The sequence below is a fragment of the Athene cunicularia genome (assembly GCF_003259725.1).
Source record: "Athene cunicularia isolate RWA chromosome 1 unlocalized genomic scaffold, athCun1 chr1_part1, whole genome shotgun sequence".
NCBI lineage: Eukaryota > Metazoa > Chordata > Aves > Strigiformes > Strigidae > Athene > Athene cunicularia.
The window spans coordinates 60,378,880-60,398,119 of record NW_020799091.1 but is presented as its reverse complement, the minus strand read 5'-3'; the positions used below and the strand labels follow the sequence as shown (position 1 = coordinate 60,398,119).

Below are 19,240 nucleotides of genomic sequence, written 5' to 3'. Positions count from 1 at the left end.
TGGGGGGTGTATGCATGTGTCTAAAAAAAAAAAAAAATGATGCTTCTAAGAGACATACCTGTTTACAAACTATGAAAAAATAATAGCATACCCTAATCCTGACTAACTGTTGCTTTTAAATGTCTTGGCTGGAGTTTTCATTTCTGAAATGGGAGGATAGTCAAAAGTTAAGAGTATGATTTACTCAGGTGATATTCTCTCAAAATTTGGGTTCAGAAGCAGCATTAATATAGATGTGCAGTACAGTATGTTCTTCTAATAATGACAGTGCTATTGTCATCCATCTATACTTCTGGTTCTTCTCTTTTTCCAGACTGTCTACAAAGCCTGGCTCTGTTCCCAGTATTTTGAAGTCACACAGTTTCACTGCAGCAACAGAATTCCTTGCAAGCAATACTGTTTGGAGGTTCAGACGAGGTGTCCCTTTATATTACCAGACAATGATGATGTCATCTATGGAGGACTATCAAGTTTCATCTGTACAGGTATAGTATAGAAAAGCTAATTTCTATTGTTTTCATGGGTCTCAGTGTGAAAGAGAATGTGGATAATGTTTCTTCCTTTAGTTCTAACTATGAGAGCCTAAAGATATTGCTCATCACAATGATTTGTCTGAGGTTCTAGGATCTGAGCTCAGACTTAGTAATGCACATTTACGCTACAGCTTGACACATTAACTTTACAAAATAAAATTACTAGAAGAAATTTGTTCTGGTTATTTTTTACAATTAATAATTTGGTGGATGATTTTTGTTGCTGTGTCATGCAATACTCAGAGAAAAGAAGCTCTGTGTCATGCAATATTTAGAAAAGAAGAGAAAGGCAAGTCCAGATTTTAGTATATTCACTTTTGCTCACCTGCATTCTTACGTCAGATAAATGAAGAATCTGAAGCATAACTTTCAAAACTCTGCAGCAGCTCTTGGAACTAAATATCTAAAGAAATGCCTTTTTCTAGTGAAGAATTTTAAGAATCAGTTGTTCACCTGTGAAAAATTGCTCTTTTGGTCTCTTCTTGAGTCTTGTTACATTCTGTATGCATTTTAATTTGAAAAGGTATTGCTAATATAGGTCTACACACTGATTGATAAAATAGTTTGGTTCCTTTTACATTCCATTCTGCTTCAAACACTATCCCAGGACGATCCAACCAGAGAGGACATGGTAGGCAAGAAATACCTTTAGTACCTCTCAGATACCTCAGATACTTTTTTCAGGACTGGCTGGGAGTCATCCACACAAAAGTCCGGTTTATACCAAAGTTATCTGCAGACCTCTGTGTGTGTACGTATATACACGTGGGTGCGTACTTACACACATACACAATGGCAAAGAACAAACAAACAAACAAACAAACAAAAAACCATCTTTGTAATTATTTCAGAAAATCTCTTAGGAAATACATATCCACCTCTTCATTCTCCTAGTATATCTCCAAGTCCAAATTCATTCCTAAACCACACGAAATACAGATGACTTTGCAAATATTACTGACAGTCGATATCTCTTGAGCTTGGGATGAAAAGCAGATTTAGGGGAGGATTAAACTCATTTTATTGAAGGTATTAGTAGTGTGGGTATCTACACATAAACTCTGTGAGTAAGCTCTCACTACAGTCACTGAAGGTCTGGTATAGTCAGTAGAGCTGAGAGTTATTTAATTCAGCCTAAATAGGCACCTGCACCTGATTAGCTGACTAGCTCTCTATGCCCCACTAACATTGCTGGATTCATTCTAGTTGCTGTAGCTGCTCTTAGTCACCAAGGTCTTATTGCAGACATTTAAATTCAGGGTGACCTGAATGTCATCTCAACAGTCCACTGGCTAATATTTGGTTGAAACAAAACCCTCAGCATAAGCAGAGCAGACCTTGTATTCACAGACCCGTAGGAGTCAGCATGCTGACACTAGGCAGTTGTGTGCAAGTGGAGATGCTGAGGAGACATACAAGACTCAAACTTTGTCTGGAATAAAGACCTATTGCCACCCTGTTATTAATCAGCAGCTCACTGTAAGAGCACTTCCTGACACTAAACAATGAGAAATTAATATCTACTGTACGACTAAAGAATTACACTTCTCTGCAGCTTAACAAAAACAGAATTGCTTTGTGCAAAGTACAGTAAATTTAACAGCAGACGAAACACTCTACCTCAGCATAGTTTGTGGCTTGACAGTTAACTTGAACTCCTTTTGTAGAGAAACAACTAAAAGCAGGTTACCACAGCTTCTCCTGCTGCACTTTCTGTGAGCTCCTGTCTGGCAGACATGTTCTGAGATTTCTAGTTACTGATCCTGTTCTTCCTGGGGTGAGAGAAATTCATGTCAAAACCCCGAAGAGTCAGGTCAAAGGTATTTCTATTTGGTATTTAGGTGTTATAGCTGGTTGTCTGGAATCTACATTTGACTTAAGTTTACTATGAAGCTGGTTACCATTAAGCTCTGCTGCAGGAAACACAGCAGGACCAAACTTTATGTTCGGGGATCCCTCACAAACATTTTGCAACAGCCCATCACTCATTTAAATTAGGCTTTAATATCTCTGCTGCTCCTGACTCTGATGGTATCTCATGGAGAGCAATCTTACAGGTCCTTTTTTTAAACTTTGACTTACATTTTCAGAGAAATCCAGCAGGAACTGAATTGGGTTATATTGATATGGTATTTTTTCCTCCATGAAACTAATGAAAGAGTATCTGGCTAGCTAAGGAACACTGTTAATTATAAAGTATTGTCTGGAGAAAAAAAAAGGAGCTGCTCTGCTTATAGGATGATTTATCTCTGAAAAACATCAAGAATTTGTGGTTTCTGATTTTCTCTAATAATATTTTAGAAGCAATAGTTCTATAAGGGCTTCCCTTCCTCCTTTCCATGGTAACAGACTATTTCCTCTAAAGTCTAGTAGAGATTTAGGTTAATGGAAAGACAGAGGATTGATTTGTATAAAACATTTCAGTGTGGAAGGCAAGTAACAGGAAAAGGTGTACCAGTGATAGCTGGTGGTGTTTGATGTTGACTACAGCACAGATTGGGATGTACATATAAACATTACAGGCAGTTTTCTATTTGCAAATAGGCTAGAGACTGGTGTGGTTTCATGTCACCGGTGGTGGTACCAAGCTGCTTCCTCCCTTTGACATTCCTGTCCCACCACAACAGTGAGCAGGGGCATGGAGACATCTCTGCAACCAGGGGCACAACAGCACCAGTGGACAGAGAAACTATATACTTTTTTTTTTTTCCCTTTCAGGGAAGGATTTTTTTAAAAAAAAAAAAAAAAAAAAAAAAAAAAAAGGTTTTATCCTTCCGTGGAAGGTCCACATGATGAGTAAAGAGCATAAGGCTGTCTATTTTCTCCCAATAAATTTTGCAGACTTTGTTATATTTGACACCGTTACATTATTTTTTTTTTTAAAATGGTGTAGTTTATAATACGGTTTAATAATGACTTCTTGGAAATTCCTGAAGGACTGATATATTGAGTAAGAAATATTCTAATCTAAGAATATCTTACTTGGTTACCTTCAGTGCAAGTAGATATTGGGAGAATGAGAAGGGATGCTACACTAGTTGTATATCACCAGAACATGTCTTTTGTAGAAATGTATGTGAGAAAGTGGGACAACTGCAGTGCAAAAGAAAGTACTTGGGAGATTAAAACAATCAGAATCACAGTGCAGTTCTGATTATGGAAACACGCAGCTAGCTAGAAAGAAGTTTGTCTTCCCCTCTCTGCCCTTTCTTCTAGGAAACAGAAGGAAAGAAGTCAGTCTTTCCATCAGATGCTGTTCTGGAACATGCTGGTTTTCATATTCATTAAAATTGAATGGTTGCTTTCAGTTTAGACCTTTGGTGTTTATATCCATAGGATTAAAGTTCCCAGTGCTTTCATCTAATGTTTCTTTCTGCAACTCAGATGTCTAGAATTTCCCATGCAAAACAGAATCTTATTTAAGGGAGATAATAATAGATAAGAATACATACACACACAGCAGATTACGATAAATCAGTCCCATACAAATTTCCAGGTCAAGGTTTTTAATTGTGACTCCTGTGAAAACAGTGTGCATACCAGTGGGATTTTTTTCTTTCATAGATGTCATATTTTTCTTTTTCTTCTCCACTGTGAGTGGAAGATAGGGAAGATTTCTTTCACACATGGTCTTTGAGTGTCAAAAGAGATCTGATGTATGACTCTACGTGCAGAACACTGGGAAGAGACTGTTAATAATGCACAATTCCTGTTTTTCCCATGCCTTTCAAAGTAATGTGGTCCAGCAGCTGGCCTGGGGACGGGTCCAGCCCATGAACTGTTTCTCCCAACGGAGACAGAGAGAGGATGCAGAGGCCATAAATGTTTTCTTCACAGCCAAAACTATTCAGGCCTGCAGTTTGCTCAACCCAGAAAACATGAGAGCCCAGTTTCCACCAAATGAGCAGCAGAGATGCCCAAAGAGAGGGGAGAAGAGATCATGGCTTCCCTGCACACATGGGCCTTTCCCGAGTAGCCAGGATATGCCATCAACAGCAACACTGCAGTTACATCTACGTTAGCAATCTAGTTCAGTAGTATACTTTTGAAGCAAATCTCCTGTTCATACTCATTGTTGTTTGACTTGCACTGGGGACAGGTCTTGGAGGATACAAATTGGATTCCTTTGGATTAAACTGAACTAGGAGATGTGCTACAGGACCATACTTAGTACATCCCAACCATTAATGCACATTTGGTCTACAGAATTAAACTCGAGCTAGAGCAAGGTAAAAACACTTCAAATGCATTTAGGGTTGATGCAGACAGCTATTTCATTATACAGATCTCCTCTTGTCCAAAACTACTTGTTAACACAGACATGGCCTGTTCTGGCTGCTGGGACAACAGTCCCAAAACTGCTATCCATGTGTTAAGTTTGGACCACTTTAGAGTGCAGAATTAAGGCTAGCTGTGTTGCTAAGGGCTTTCTTTGTATTGACCAAGACTTATGGTCTCTTTGTGCCTTGTGTCATAGCAGGGCCATCACCCAGCAGCAAGTATCAACCATGAAATCTCAGCCACCTGCCCCCACTCTTTACAATAAATGTCTTGGAATTTAATGGAGCACTTAAGTTCCTCTGTGAAGGAAAGGAAGGGAATGTAGTAGCAGCAATAATACAGAGATGTGTGGCATTAACTTCTTCCAAAACCAGCATGGCACCCTCTGGTACTTCTTAAGACCAGTATCATCAGAACAAGTCTTCTGCCATCAGGAGGAGAATCAGATTTCTCTACTGCCCTGTGCTGAACAGACTTCTGATACTTTGAAATGTAGGAGAAAGCAAGGGGAGAGAAGATGTAAGCAGGCAGGTGATTCAGGTGCTTTGAATGATTTATATCTTTCCATTCAGTTTGTATTTAGGCTCCTAACTTCATGTGTTCCAACTAACATCTCAGTTGCTTGGGACACATAGTGTGAATATTCTCCCATACATTAATTTTTGGCAAATATCAGTAACATATGCTTATGTGATCCATGAAAGATAACACTTAGAAATTCCTCCTCCTTTAAAGAGGAGTATTTACCAGAAATGAAACTGTCAGTCATGCTTCATAGCACACACTGATGTTTCTAAGAACATTGTGAGAATTATTACAGAGAATTCTCACCAATCTGTAGAAGGACTTTGCTGACTAACAAAGCTCAACAAAGGTATTGGGAACAATCCTTTAAACTTCAGCTTCCTCTCAAGGGCGAGATGTGTGTCTGGGTTTCACCAGCAGGTTTAGCTATAGAGTGTTTTGAAAGAGATGCCCAGATTTCAGTGCAATTTGAAAAGCAATTTCCTCGAGAAAATGTGATATATATAGAATGCATCACAATCTATTTTTTCTTTGTAGACAATTGAAGAAAATAAAATCTCTGAATTCAATCCGATTTACGTTGTTCTTGGCAAACTCAAAAAAAAAATATTTACTTGATCCAAATTCTTACTCTAAAAACAACTTACAATAATGTGTCATTTGCCTCCTGCCTGCACCTCTTGGTAGGTCCTAAAATATCAAAATATTAAGCTAACATAGACATCAGGACAAATCCCATTTATATCTGACAATCATGGTTTAAGTCATTACTAGCTATGGATCTACTTACAAGGAAAATTTGACATGGTTTTACAGCAGAATCTGTTGACTAAATAGCTCATCTTTTTCAGTCTAATGTTCTTCTAGTCTGGAATATTGGGGCTTTCTTATAAATGAGGTCCTGTATCAATGTTAGGTTTGTTAGCTGCAAATGTTCTTCTCCTATAAAAACATCCCAGGCAATTAACCTATGGATATCCCTGAATTTCCTATGGTAACATAGTACCTAGATACTTATGACCCTTTCCTTTCCTATCATATCACAGTGGTAAATCCTTTTGATCAAAAATTGTACATAATAGAAGCAAAATTAGAGGGGGGTAGTGAGGAAAGCCAAATGCTTGCTAGAAACAAGTTATCTCACCCTTATCCTCTATCTCAACATAGCAGAGCTAAAAAGGTTCGTTGTATAGCCTTAAATCAGCTATTTACTTATGTTTCTGACTTGCAACAGGTCAGTCAATTTTATAAGGATAACAATGATTTACACCAGCAGAAGAAAATTGATGCTGTATATATTTCAGGGGGAAAAAAACCCAAAAACATGTATAGGGAAGACACACAATTAATTTTTCCTGAATGTGGACACATACACACAGAAAAATCTTCCAGATGCAACTACCTGAAATAGTCACCAGCATATAGTGACAAAACAAATTTAAACAATTAACAATTGGAATGGAGTCTGAAATGGAAATTGACCTTTTCAAAAGCTAAAGAGCCTTATTAATCAGTTTAAGAATAATCTGTTTGTCTAAAGAATAATTTATTTCTGTTTAAGCCTTTTTTGAACATTTCTTTATATTACTTTTCACAATATGAAGGGTATAAAATAGATGTCTAACCAGAAGCATCATAATGTGTCACAGACACAGCAATTTAGAAATTGAGAGGACCATCTGGATAAGATCGAAGAGTGCTGGCTTCCAGATCAGATGTAAGCAAGCAGTGAGTTCTAGTCATATAATATCTAATGTTTTCTCTTGCCTTCTGTATTTAGAAAATAATACTGAAATATCAGAAATAATTCTTCAGAAAGAGAAATGTCATGCAGAGTGTTGGCTGTGTGTTCACTGATACAATGATGTCACTGCTGGGTGGATCACTCTTGGCAGGCAGTATTTACTTTGATCTTCACAATAAATAGAGCATTCAAAGCTTCTGGTATACTATATTCACTTATCTGGTTTCTCCTTCTAGTTTATGGGCTTTTCTTCAAGCACAAGAAGCTTGGTATGCCTTTCAATATAATCAGAAATCTATGTTAAAATGGACCACAGGTCAGAGTTCTATAGCAAGAAAATGAGGAAAAACATGGCATACCAGAAGATCTGTTCTATTTCTGTGGCTTTCCAAAATACTTGTCCAACAATGACAACAAATATATCAACCAGACCATTTTCTTTTGATGCAGAATACTATGGCTCCATATCTCTTTCTGTAGCAAAGAAACCAAGAAGTGGGCCAAACTGGACCAAATGCTGCAGATACAGATCCAGTTACAAGCATGACACATCCTGACAGTGTTGGGGTGAGATATGGAAATGCAACAACCTCTTTTGCTTGATGGTTTCTGTGCAAAAGAAATGCAAGTGCTCAGGCAGAAACCACAGCATTCTCTGAGTTACCTGGTGATGTAGCTGAAGAGCAAGCCATAGGCAATCTTTGTGATTTTAATTCTTATATAAGAATTCATTTGTGCTTTGGTGCTTTCCCCCCAAAGCTGTTTCCACACAAAGTGATGCTTATGCTCTCAGTCCTTTTACTTTCAGCATGATTCAGCTGAGCAGGATACACCAGATTTAATCTACAGTCATGTCACCATAAACATAAACTCAGTCAAATTATTTTACTTAATTCTTGCATCAGCATCAGTAACACACACTCCCTACAGGTATAGCTGCTGTGCTGACCAACAGAATGTTATCTGTGTGTGAAAAAGCTATAATCTGGTTACGAAGCAAAGAAAGAGTTTTTACGTGACCTTCATGATGATAGCATGTCTGTCTAGAGAATGATTTGATACCAAAAATATCCTGATAAATTCTAGATCCTTGATTAAGATCAAGGTCCAATAACCTTCAGATGGACTAAGATTTCTGCTGGTGAAATATAGGTGAGTGCTGGGAAAAGTTGGGAAATGGAGAATCAGAGCTGAGTATTTTAAGGGAAAAACAAAGTAAGTTTCAAGCCAGTAACCGCTGGTAAGTCAGTCTCAGAAATATAATTACCACATGTCCAAGTAACACAGATGTCTACAAACTGAACTGCAAAGACAGAAGAGGAAGAGGGAAGCATGATGTTTTGCTGGGTAAAGATATACCTTTTTTTCTTATCCCATATAAAATGTTTTTTATAAAAGAACAAACTAGGTTTTTTCTCCTTGGTTTTCCAAGGCTGATGTAGCCAGTTTTCCAGGGTTTCTGGTAAGTCACAGGCTTGTAACCCTCTGACTGAGTAAACTGATTAGATCCAAGGAGCTAAAAACTGATACTTGTCTCAAAAAAAATGAGATGGTGAAGCATAGTCATGAAGTTGTATTATTCAGTGCAAAAGCTCTGACTGAGTTTATCTAAATGTTCTGCAACTGTCATATGAATAGTCGTTCTGTAGCTAATTTATTACTAAATATGTAACTGCAAATTCAAAACCCAAATTCAATTTCTAAATTGAAATAAAGAGGAAATGTAATTTTACATTAAGGAACAAGCTCAATTCAGCTTTGAATGTGGAGTTGCCTTCAATTTATTTATAATTCAGTAAGTGCATATGAACTATTTAAATACCTTTTGATTGCCAACTTGTATATACACACTTTGATTTCAAAGAAAGTCTGGGTTTTCCTATAACAAGAAAGGCAGGAAATAGAGTTTGAATAGTAAACAAGCCTCAGTGGCATCAAAGCATTAACCATTCTCTGTGTCTCTTCAGTTACCACTAATAGGTTGAGCTACTGCAGTCACGGAACAGACCATATAATTATGTGCTTTGGAAGGCCCTTTCCTGTATGTTACCATGTTTAAGACACACTTATGCACACAAACACCAAAAGATGGGTCTCAGAAAATACAGTGTTAGCAATAACACTGCTTTACTATACTTAAAATAAGCAACTGTCCACAAGTTCCAAAATGCAACAAAATCTCTTAAAAAATATGAAGTACATTCAGTGATAATTTGAGAGAGAACAAATAATTTTTAATCTCTGGTATGCTGCCTGTCTGCAGAGGTGTAAAAATGGCCAGATTTCCTAGAGTATAAGACCTGACTTTACAGAAAATCAAACAAGCTGTTCTCATTCCTGTAGTTTTAAAAATTTAGTTAAATCCAAAAATAGATGTATCTTTAATTGGACCTATGTATAACATTGTAGACTGTTGTGTCAGCTATGTAAAAAAGTACCAGTCTAGGTTTAATCTGCATTTTAACATGCTCAGCATACCTAATGCTCTTTTTGCTTAGTTACAAATCAATATTAAGGAAGTAAGAATGGAAGAGTTCAGTTTTATCTTCTTTTAAGGTGTGCTGCTTTTCTTTACAGGTTATTCACAAAATACAAGCGGTCTGGTTCCTGGACATAAGAATGTTACACCTAAACTTGTAGGCATTGTTTTTTGAAAGTAATATTATTATGGTACTTCAGACAAAATGTAATTCTTTTTCCAAGAAGTAAAGTTAATTTATACATCATAGCTATTATGTAGCTGCTTTCAAAATCTTCATCCTAATATTTCAACACAGATTTTTTTTTCTACTAAAACATAGCACTACCATAGAGTAATTCTTTTCTGCAAAATTTATTCCAAGATAGTTTAAATGGAGAAAAAGTGTTTGTCCATTATGCTAGACATTCTTGCATTTGACCATTAGTTAAGCAACCTAATGAATTTATTTTAATTTATCATAAAAGAAAATATGAGAGAAGCAAACAGAACACTCTGGTTATGTTACTTTCTTTTATGGTAATGCAGACAACATTGACAATTTCCAAAAAGACAGTTGTGCCTTTTGGAAAAGACATAATTCCTTTAACTGTTAAAAAAATTCATAATCAGACCAGGCTGAGTAACTCAGTAAAGTTCGAAAGGAAATGGTCTAGGTGTATACTCAGAAATATCAAGAGATCCAATTATTCCCTGGCAAGGAAAGTTTGTTCTTACCTCTGGGATATGCCAAAGCGAACATCTCTGGAAGAACTCAGGTGAGGTAGGGTAAACAAGTAGACTCTGAACAACTCTGTTTGGAGTTGTTCAATTAGGTATTTCATGCTTAACTTTTAATGGACAGTGATATTACTGGTATGTGCTTGCAGATTGAGGGAGAATTTCAAGATCCTTTCAAATTTTGTGGAAACGCCTAGCTTGATTGCAGAATCACAGAATCATATAGGTTGGAAAAGACCTTGAAGATCATCTAGTCCAACCATTAACCTAACACTGACTGTTCTCAACTACACCATATCCCTCAGCGCTATATTAACCAGACTCTTAAACACCTCCAGGGATGGGGACTCCACGACGTCCCTGGGCAGCCCATTCCAACGCCTAACAACCCGTTCTGTAAAGAAATGCTTCCTAATATCCAGTCTAAACCTTCCCTGGTGCAATTTGAGGCCATAACCTCTTGTCTTATTGCCTGTTACTTGGTTAAAGAGGCTCATCCCCAGCTCTCGGCAACCTCCCCTCAGCCTCCTTTTCTCCAGCCGCTCCCCGTACGACCTGTGCTCCAGACCCTGCACCAGCTCCGTTGCCCTTCTCTGGACACGCTCAAGTCATTCAATGTCCTTTTTGTAGTGAGGGGCCCAAAACTGAACACAGGAATCGAGGGGCGGCCTCACCAGTGCCGAGGACAGGGATAAGATCCCTTCCCAGTCCCTGCTGGCCACACTATTGCTGACACAAGCCAGGATGCCATTGGCCTTCTTGGCCCCCTGGGCACACTGCTGGCTCCTGTTCAGCCGGCTGTCAATCAGTCCCCCCAGGTCCCTCTCTGACTGGCAGCTCTCCAGCCACTCCTCCCCAAGCCTGTAGCTCTGCTGGGGGTTGTTGTGGCTGAAGTGCAGAACCCGGCATTGGCTTTACTGAAACTCATACAGATTAATTGTTACTTCATCATTAGTTGTTAGTCCCTAAAAAGTAAGAATTCAAATATTCTTATCATTCCAGCATCAATAATTACTTTTTAATTGTCTTTCTTTGCACAACATGCTCAGTATCATACTTCTGGTGAATGATCTTTTGATGCTGCTTCCTATTAGATGACACATATCCCTTCAACAAGTCTAATTATACAAAATGGCATTTTGAGGGCCTCAGGCTCACCCAAAGATGCGGATTAGATAGTTTAGACTAAACAGTTGACCATTCCTTTGAGCTACTAACTTCTGCCAATCTTTTTGTGCCTGAAATTTATTTTTTCTTGTGTTTACCCTACAGGGCTCTATGAAAACTATCCAACCAATGCAGAACCAGAATGCTGTGATGTCAGATGGGGACTACTATCAGATCATCAATCCAAAGGGACTATAAAAACAAGTGGCTCAACAATGTGTCACAGGACATCGCTCACAGTTTCATCAGCATCAAGACTGTGTAACAGCAGACTTAAACTGTGTATTCTTGTATTAATTCTCTTACATACAGTACTTACAGTCTCAGCAGCACAGAACTCAACAGGACTGGGCTTTGGAGGCATAACAACTTTGGAAGATAATTCAACCAATGAGGAATAAAAGAAAGGATTCATCTTATGTGATAGAAACACAACAGGCCCAAATGACTACAGTCAAAAATGGCAAGGACTGAGTGCTTTACCCTCAGATCTCTTGAATGACCTTTTGGGTAAAATGAAAAGAATGGGCCACTACCCAAACAAGGACACATGAACACGGCTTTTTATTGACTAAAAGGCTGTATGGTGACTTAAATTTCTCACACCATTTTATACACTGTGTTTTAATGTTTGGAGTTTCTTTTCTGTTTGTTTTTTGCACTTGTTAATACAGGATTTTATTTTTGGGACGGTTTCTCAAAGCTAAATTAAGTCTTTTCTCTGTCGATATATTTCTAGTCATTGTGTGTGTTCATCTGATAGTTCTGTCTTTTATGTCCTGTCAGTTTCTATTAGAGGAATGACTGCTATGAATCCATGACATAGCAAAAAATTTAAAAAAAACCACAAAAATCAAAAAAACAACAAAAAACCACAAAAATGACAAAACAAAATTTACAAAAAAAAAAAAAAAAAGAAAAAAAAAAAGAGCAACCACAAAAAAACCCAAACAAACCTAACTGTCCTCTTACCCATGGGAACCATTCATCTCCTTTCCCTTTCCCATCTCCCGTAGCAGACAACATACATTCGCTTCTGTCTGTGTAATCACAATGAATGGGTACACAATTCCAGTGTGCCTCTGCCACTGTTGCACAAGCCAGTTGACTGAGCAAACCCAAAAGGAGCATGAAGGGGGTTCCTTTTAGCTGAACAAACAAGTGCTCTCCTTACAAGGTGGGATCGGACAGTTAAAAAATGTAAAAAATATATAACAAACTGTTGCTCCAATACCCGTTTTGAAGAAGTCCAGTCCTTTCTCACTGGTCAGTTGAACAGGAGCAGCCTTTTTTAGATATGCTATGTAAACCAGTTATGCTCAGCAAGTTGAGTAGTTGGGAAGCCTTCATATTGGAGGTGAAGGATTGGCATTCATTGTGAATTACCTTTTGAGTTCTCCTGCTGTCACATAACCAGCAGCTTTCCATAAGGAATGGGAGCAAAGAGCTTCCAAAATCCGTCTTTTTGTCTCAACAAAATTACACTAGAAGCCTTTGAGCATCTACAATACAAAATATCTCTTTGGGTTTGATTTCATTGTTTTTCTAATATCTACGTGTTGTTGAAAGTTACTCTAGTTAATAAGGGTGCACAAGAATGTGTTAGCACAGATAAAGAAACTATTTTTTTTTAAATATATAGGACAACCGTTTTCATAAATGTGCAATAAAACCAGTAAAGATATACTAGGATATGATTAGTCAAGAGAAAAGATTGTAATATGATTGCTTATTTTTCATTGTTTGGGTGGTTTTTAATTTGTTTACTTTTATTTTTGTGGGAACATTTCACCTGCTGAGTGTATGAGAATTTGCTTTTTAAAAAGGCTTTTTAGAGTTTACAGTAGAATCAATGGAAGGAAAAGTTATTAAGGGCTGTTTTTAAAAACTTTACATTCCTTCCTATTCTCTAACTACACTTGGGAAGTGCACTTTAGAGATGTTTGCTGTGTAGCTGGGAGATGAAGGAAAACTATAGGAAATGTTCTCTTAGGAAATAAAATATAGTTACCTACTTTCTAGCTATGAAATACCCCTTGGTAAATATTAATGTTGTAAGAACATTTAATCACTGGTGCATAATGCATTTTTGTATACACTTTATGGTCTGTTAAATTCTGGAGAAAAACAAAAAGAAGATAACCATGCTGCTTATGCGGTTCAAGATGCACATGTTAAGCTGCGAAAGCTCAAATATTTTGCAAGAGTATTTGTTTTGATAGTGTTTTACTACAACCTGGACTGAGGAGCCTAAAATGATCTGTGCAAATATGACAACAACAAAAAGCACCAGCTAATGAAAAATTCTTCAGCACTGGTTTGTTTCTATAATTCCTCCCTTCCCTTCCTTGCATATGCTATATTTTGTTCAATAAAACATGGTGCTTTTTAGTTATTTTATTTTCTGTTAGAGGCACATGTATTAATCACATTGAATTGATGCAAAAAGGGGAAAAAAGTAGAAATGCAAATGAAAAAGCCTTAACTAATGATAGAATGTAGACTTTTAAAGGGACAGAGATGTTATTGAAAAGTGATGGAGCAATAACTGGGCAGTGCTCTGGTACTGTAAAACAGCTGATGAGTCACACTATTGAGAAAGCTCTTACTAGGTGAGCTCTTGTTCAACTGACCTCTTAATTCTAGTAAGTGTACATGGTCAGTAAACAGTTTGTTATAACCTTTATCTACCTCTGCTGTGCAAAGGCCATCCAACATCCATTTCTGTGATGTTCCTCATGTTTTTTTGTTCACACCATTACTCACTGTCATCTATTTTTACACTGTACCAATACAGTAACAAGTCTGGTTCATCCCAGTTGAATTGGCACCTGAAGAAGAGTTATTATTTCTGTTTTGCCTCATGGTGAATTAATGTAGAGAGCGATCTTTAAGGCATTTTTCTTCTCTCCTGCTCTTCTTCATCCTTCATCCCTTATTTTTCTATAAAAATATTTTCAAGTGGTGTCCGTGAAAAATATGACTCCTCCACTGCTTGGCTACACTCAGTTGCATGTCATACAATATGAGAGAGACATAAGGAAAAACAGTGACAACATCATCACATGCATAGAGTAGCCAAAGTAAACTTGGGCAAAATGAAGCAGAAAACAATTACAGACTTTCAATTATTACACAAGATGTAATAAATTCCTCCCACTCTCCATACCTGGAGTTAGTGCCTGCAGTTCAATGGTCTGTAAATTTTCTATGTCATCTTTTTGAGGTTTATTTCTTTAATTTTTGAAAAAAAGAGTCATATTGCAGAGGTGACTACTGCTGGGGTATCTGTTGCCATTTTCACTCCAGCAGTGTGGTATGTAGCTTCTCTTGGTGGCACATGGGACATCAGGAGTAGACAAAGACTCTTCTATGAAGTTAAGCAACACGTAATCATGTATGATGCAAAATTCCATTCCATCCATTCCTCATTCGTAATAGTTTTCCTGGCACAAACTTAAGCATGCTTGATATTGTGCACATATTACTTTTCTGCCAGAATAAATTTGCATCTTGCCACTGCTATAACTGCCATCTTGTTCCATTTCTCCTTGTACTGTATGCGTAATACATACATGATAAAGAGCTGGCTTAACAAAGAAGTAATACAAAAATATTTCTGCAAATGACTGATGAGAAGAAAAAGAAAAAAATGAATAATATTTATTTTATGATCATATGGAAGAAAGAAATTTCCCATGTCGTTTATCGTCTTATTTTCTGCAATAGGGAAAATCCAGATTTTGTGCAATATGTTAATACTGCTAAGCCAAATGTCATATAACATAATCAGAGCTATATGTTATTCCTTATTGCATTTGCATTTGGTAATACATTATATTGACGCTTTTCTTTCATTAAAGAGACTATCTTTTTTTTTGAAAATATGGCAGGTGAAGGCTGTCCTTCTGCACACCATAATTTAAAGACAAAAACCAACAAAACATTAGAATGAAGTTTGAGTTCTATAAATGATGAAACCAAGCCATCAGCTGCCAAAGAATCTGCAGAACAATAGATAAAAAACAAACATACACTTCCAAGTAATTCCTTCTTGAGTATTAAAAATAATGTTATTCTAAAAGATTAAAGAAGAAAGAGTGAGAGCTCTATTTCAGACAGCAGACATGGCAGGTTTCATCCGGTATGAGATGTGGCTCTTAGCTTACATAGTTATATTCTTCTATTAAAAAGTGAGGGACAAGGGCACTGTCTTCTTCTCTCTTTGTTTTTGTTATGATAATGAATGTCTTTGTTGTAAGCATTGCCTCTCTGCACAGAAGATACCTGCTTATCATGAGAGCTGAAGACAGCACAAATTTACACAGTGAAACCTGTCTTAAGCGACTATCCAAAGCACAAACAAAACTTGTTTGTGGAGTAGAGAGAGGTAGCTTTAAGTGAAAGTGAAACAAATTTATTAAGTGAAACAAACTTGTCTTATGAAATTTCTAGTTACATGTAAACAATGACCTAAGCAAAGGTTCTATGAATGTGCTGGTCCTTACGGCAGCTTTCACTGTATATGTCATCTGTGCCACAGCCCCATGATGAGCCCTGCACAGACAGGCTTCAAGCTGGACTCAGAGTCATGCTGACATCAATGGGCCTTGATACAGGCATGCATGGCATGCAGGTACAGGCATGCACCCACAAAAAATTCACTGTAGCGCATAGGTCTCAATTTGTTGTCCTATAGTCTTTACTCAGGAATTGCTCGTGGCCATAGTGCATCAACAGAGGATCACTGGGTTCAGCCCCAGCCAATTGAGTTTTAACAAGAGACTGGCAATGGCATATTTAATGGTGAATGGTTCTGGTTTATTATTATTATTATTGTCTACTATTATATTAGTGTGGTAAAGGAGTTGTTTCAAAATTTAGCTAGGAAAACAGAGGACAACTAACTTGTCATTTCAGAGGTGAAATTAAATAGACTTTCTGAGGTAAAAAGAGGCTCTGTCATCTGTCAGCAGCTGTCAGGAAACAGCAGTCTGTTAGAAAATCTTGGGAAAATAGTATGTTCAGTCTGAATGTGATAGTTCTCATTAAAACTAGATTTTTGGATGGCAAATAGAACTGGAGTGCATACCATCTTAATTGATGGATTTAATTTGCCAACATGTTCTGCAATAGCTCTGAGCAATCACATTTACTGAACACCTCTAAGTTTCCCAGTACTTTCCAGCATTTTTTCAAGTGCTAACAAGCTTGATCTGGCCCTGGAGGGGTAAGAAGGGAGAGAGAACTACTGTGAGTGATGAAATTTAAAAAAATTAAAATAGAGCTGGGCCAACTTGGAAAAATCCATCTGAGAACCAAGCTATACTTCTTTAAAATATCACAGAGATGAAAAAAAAAAAAAAAAAGTCATATGTAGTTGTTAATCTATATAGAAATAGTTTTATTTTAAAAGAGAGATACACAAATCTATGTTCTCCACAGTTATTACAAATACAGCATATTGTAGAGTAAAAATGCCAAAGGATAAGACCTATAAAATAAGCAGGGCAAAATTACTGCTTTTATATTCCTTATTATGGAGTGTGAATTTACAGGTAGAACTTCAGCAGCAGAAATATATTTTTTAATAAGAAAAGTAAAAAACTTGGGGGGAATGGGCATATTTTGTTATTCATTTCACCATCCTGCCTCCTAGAATCTTAGCAGTTATTCCGAAATCTTCACGCAAACCCTTGACTTCTGCAGAAAGTTCCCAGCACAGACCCCATCCCAGCAGTTCCAGCAGGTGACAGTGGCACAGGTCTCAGTCGTGGATCCTAAGGGAGACCCTCCGTTCAAAGTGCTGACTGCACTTCAGCACTTCAGTCCAATCTCCACTCTCTCATTCTCCTAACACTACATTCAGCTCTTTTAGACATATGCAAAATGACTCGGTTTACTTTTCAGAGGGGACTGTGCTTGCTCTGCTCAGTAGCCTCAGTCCCCATTACAAAGGTCAGAGGAACCACTAGTGTGCTTTGAATGCAATATGTGCATTGAACTCCCCAAACAACTGAAATAGGATTAAAATTATAGACATGCTTTGTAACCAGCCTTCTGAGTAAAGTGAGTGAAGAATTTACCAGCTGTGTATGTCTTCAAATACTTTTGCTGTTCTCACAATAAGGACTATCTCAGCAGAAAGGACAAGAATCACTGTCAAATCTCTCTGTGGCAGTTCAGATATCACCCCTTCCACCTGTCCACCTGTATGATTTAGACTGGATTTATTCTACGAGACTAAGATAAGCAGAACAGAAGACATGATGTCCCACGCCAGTGCAAAATGAGAGGCATCTGGGTGAAGAGTAGATTTCCAACTGGGACATTGTAACACAGGCACACATACCTTTCCATTGAGCCTTTAGCAGTGGGAGGAATTAAAGAAAAAGGGGTACTTTCTTTCAGAGGGATAAAGCAGGCAGCAGAGGGAAATAATGTCTTCATACACCCCTGCAAGATTTATTTGAATGTATCTTTAGGACAACACTGAACATTATAGCACCAAACTTTTATGTATCTTATAAGTGGTAAATATAAACCTTTGAATTAAGCTGGATGAAGTGTAATACACAATAGGAATTGGTGATATAAAAAGACAATCTACTGAGAAAGGTGCCATCTAAGCCAGTGGTCTACACTGAACAAGGTAGTCTTATTTTAGCTCTGCCCTCTCAGACTAATTCTCTGAACACCCAGGAAGTACTTTACTTTGCCGAGGGATTCACATTTCTGAAGCTTTTGACTAGACTTAATCTCCTACACCAGCTTTTTTTTGCATGAAATACAGATGGAGAATGAAGTGATAGCCCTATACCACCTAGAATGCAGTGACTGAGTTTCCTGTGAATGCACATCAGTCCTCTCTCTAATCAGCAGGCTACTCTTTACTGAACGAGACAGAAAAAGGAGCATTTTTATCTGTTTCTTTTTTTAGTATTGCTCCAATGGACATAAATTAATGAACTATTAATTGGCCTAGTAAAAATATGCAAGTTCTGGTTACCGCACACATGTGGGAGAGATTCTCCTTTCATCCTCTGAAGGATGTTGACATATTAAGCAGTCAATAACTTAGTAGCATTACCTAAATTTGACAGCATTTATTATGATTTGTACAGAGAATATAGGATTCCAATCAAGTGTGCTCAGTTTTGGTTATTTAGTTTGATGGTGAAGAGCACCTAGCACTTTACAGGACCAAGTTTCTATGTGGTAGTGGTATTTAACTATCGACTGCTACTCATCTGGTTTCTAAGAAAACTCTGAAAAGAAAGTGGAGCAACTGCATCCATTTGAAGATGTCAGGCCTGTGAACAATGGGAAAAAAACAGTCACTAGTTTTTCCGGGGTTTGGAGAAGACTAGTAAAAACAAAGAAGAAAAAAAGTCTTTTCTTTCTCCCATTCCTTCCCTCCTTCCACCTTTCCGTTTCTCTGACAGAGTCACCAGTCTGACCTAGGACATATTTTTGCCTTAGCAGCCCTCTGAAAAATTAAATGCATTCGGTAAGATGTAAAGCTCTCCTGCTTTATATTTGTTACATGTGCAGAAAAACAAACAAACAAAATTTTTTTTTTTTTTCATTCACAGAGGAATGTTCTCCCATCAGTTTCCTATCCATCACTAGTCCACAGGTCCACTGAATTCAATGGAAGTCACGCTTTTCATTTAGATGGAGCTAGGATTAATGCCATGGATCAAAACTCGCCAGTTTCAGTGCAAGTCCTTCCACTGATTTCAGGAAGGATTTCAAAAGCCCAAGGTCCCTTTGAGCACATATAAACTC

At 37.5% G+C, this 19,240-nt stretch overlaps 1 protein-coding gene across 1 annotated transcript in view; it reads left to right on the top strand.

Annotated features, from left to right (window-relative positions):
• FAM155A (family with sequence similarity 155 member A) overlaps nucleotides 1–15,502 on the top strand; it is an 18,525-nt gene extending 3,023 nt beyond the window's left edge. The window contains exons 2-3 of the mRNA XM_026845759.1: nucleotides 314–485; nucleotides 11,555–15,502. Coding sequence (XP_026701560.1) covers nucleotides 314–485; nucleotides 11,555–11,850 — 468 coding nt within the window. The 3' untranslated portion in view covers nucleotides 11,851–15,502. The remainder of the gene's footprint in view (nucleotides 1–313; nucleotides 486–11,554) is intronic.
• Nucleotides 15,503–19,240: the final 3,738 nt, after the last annotated feature.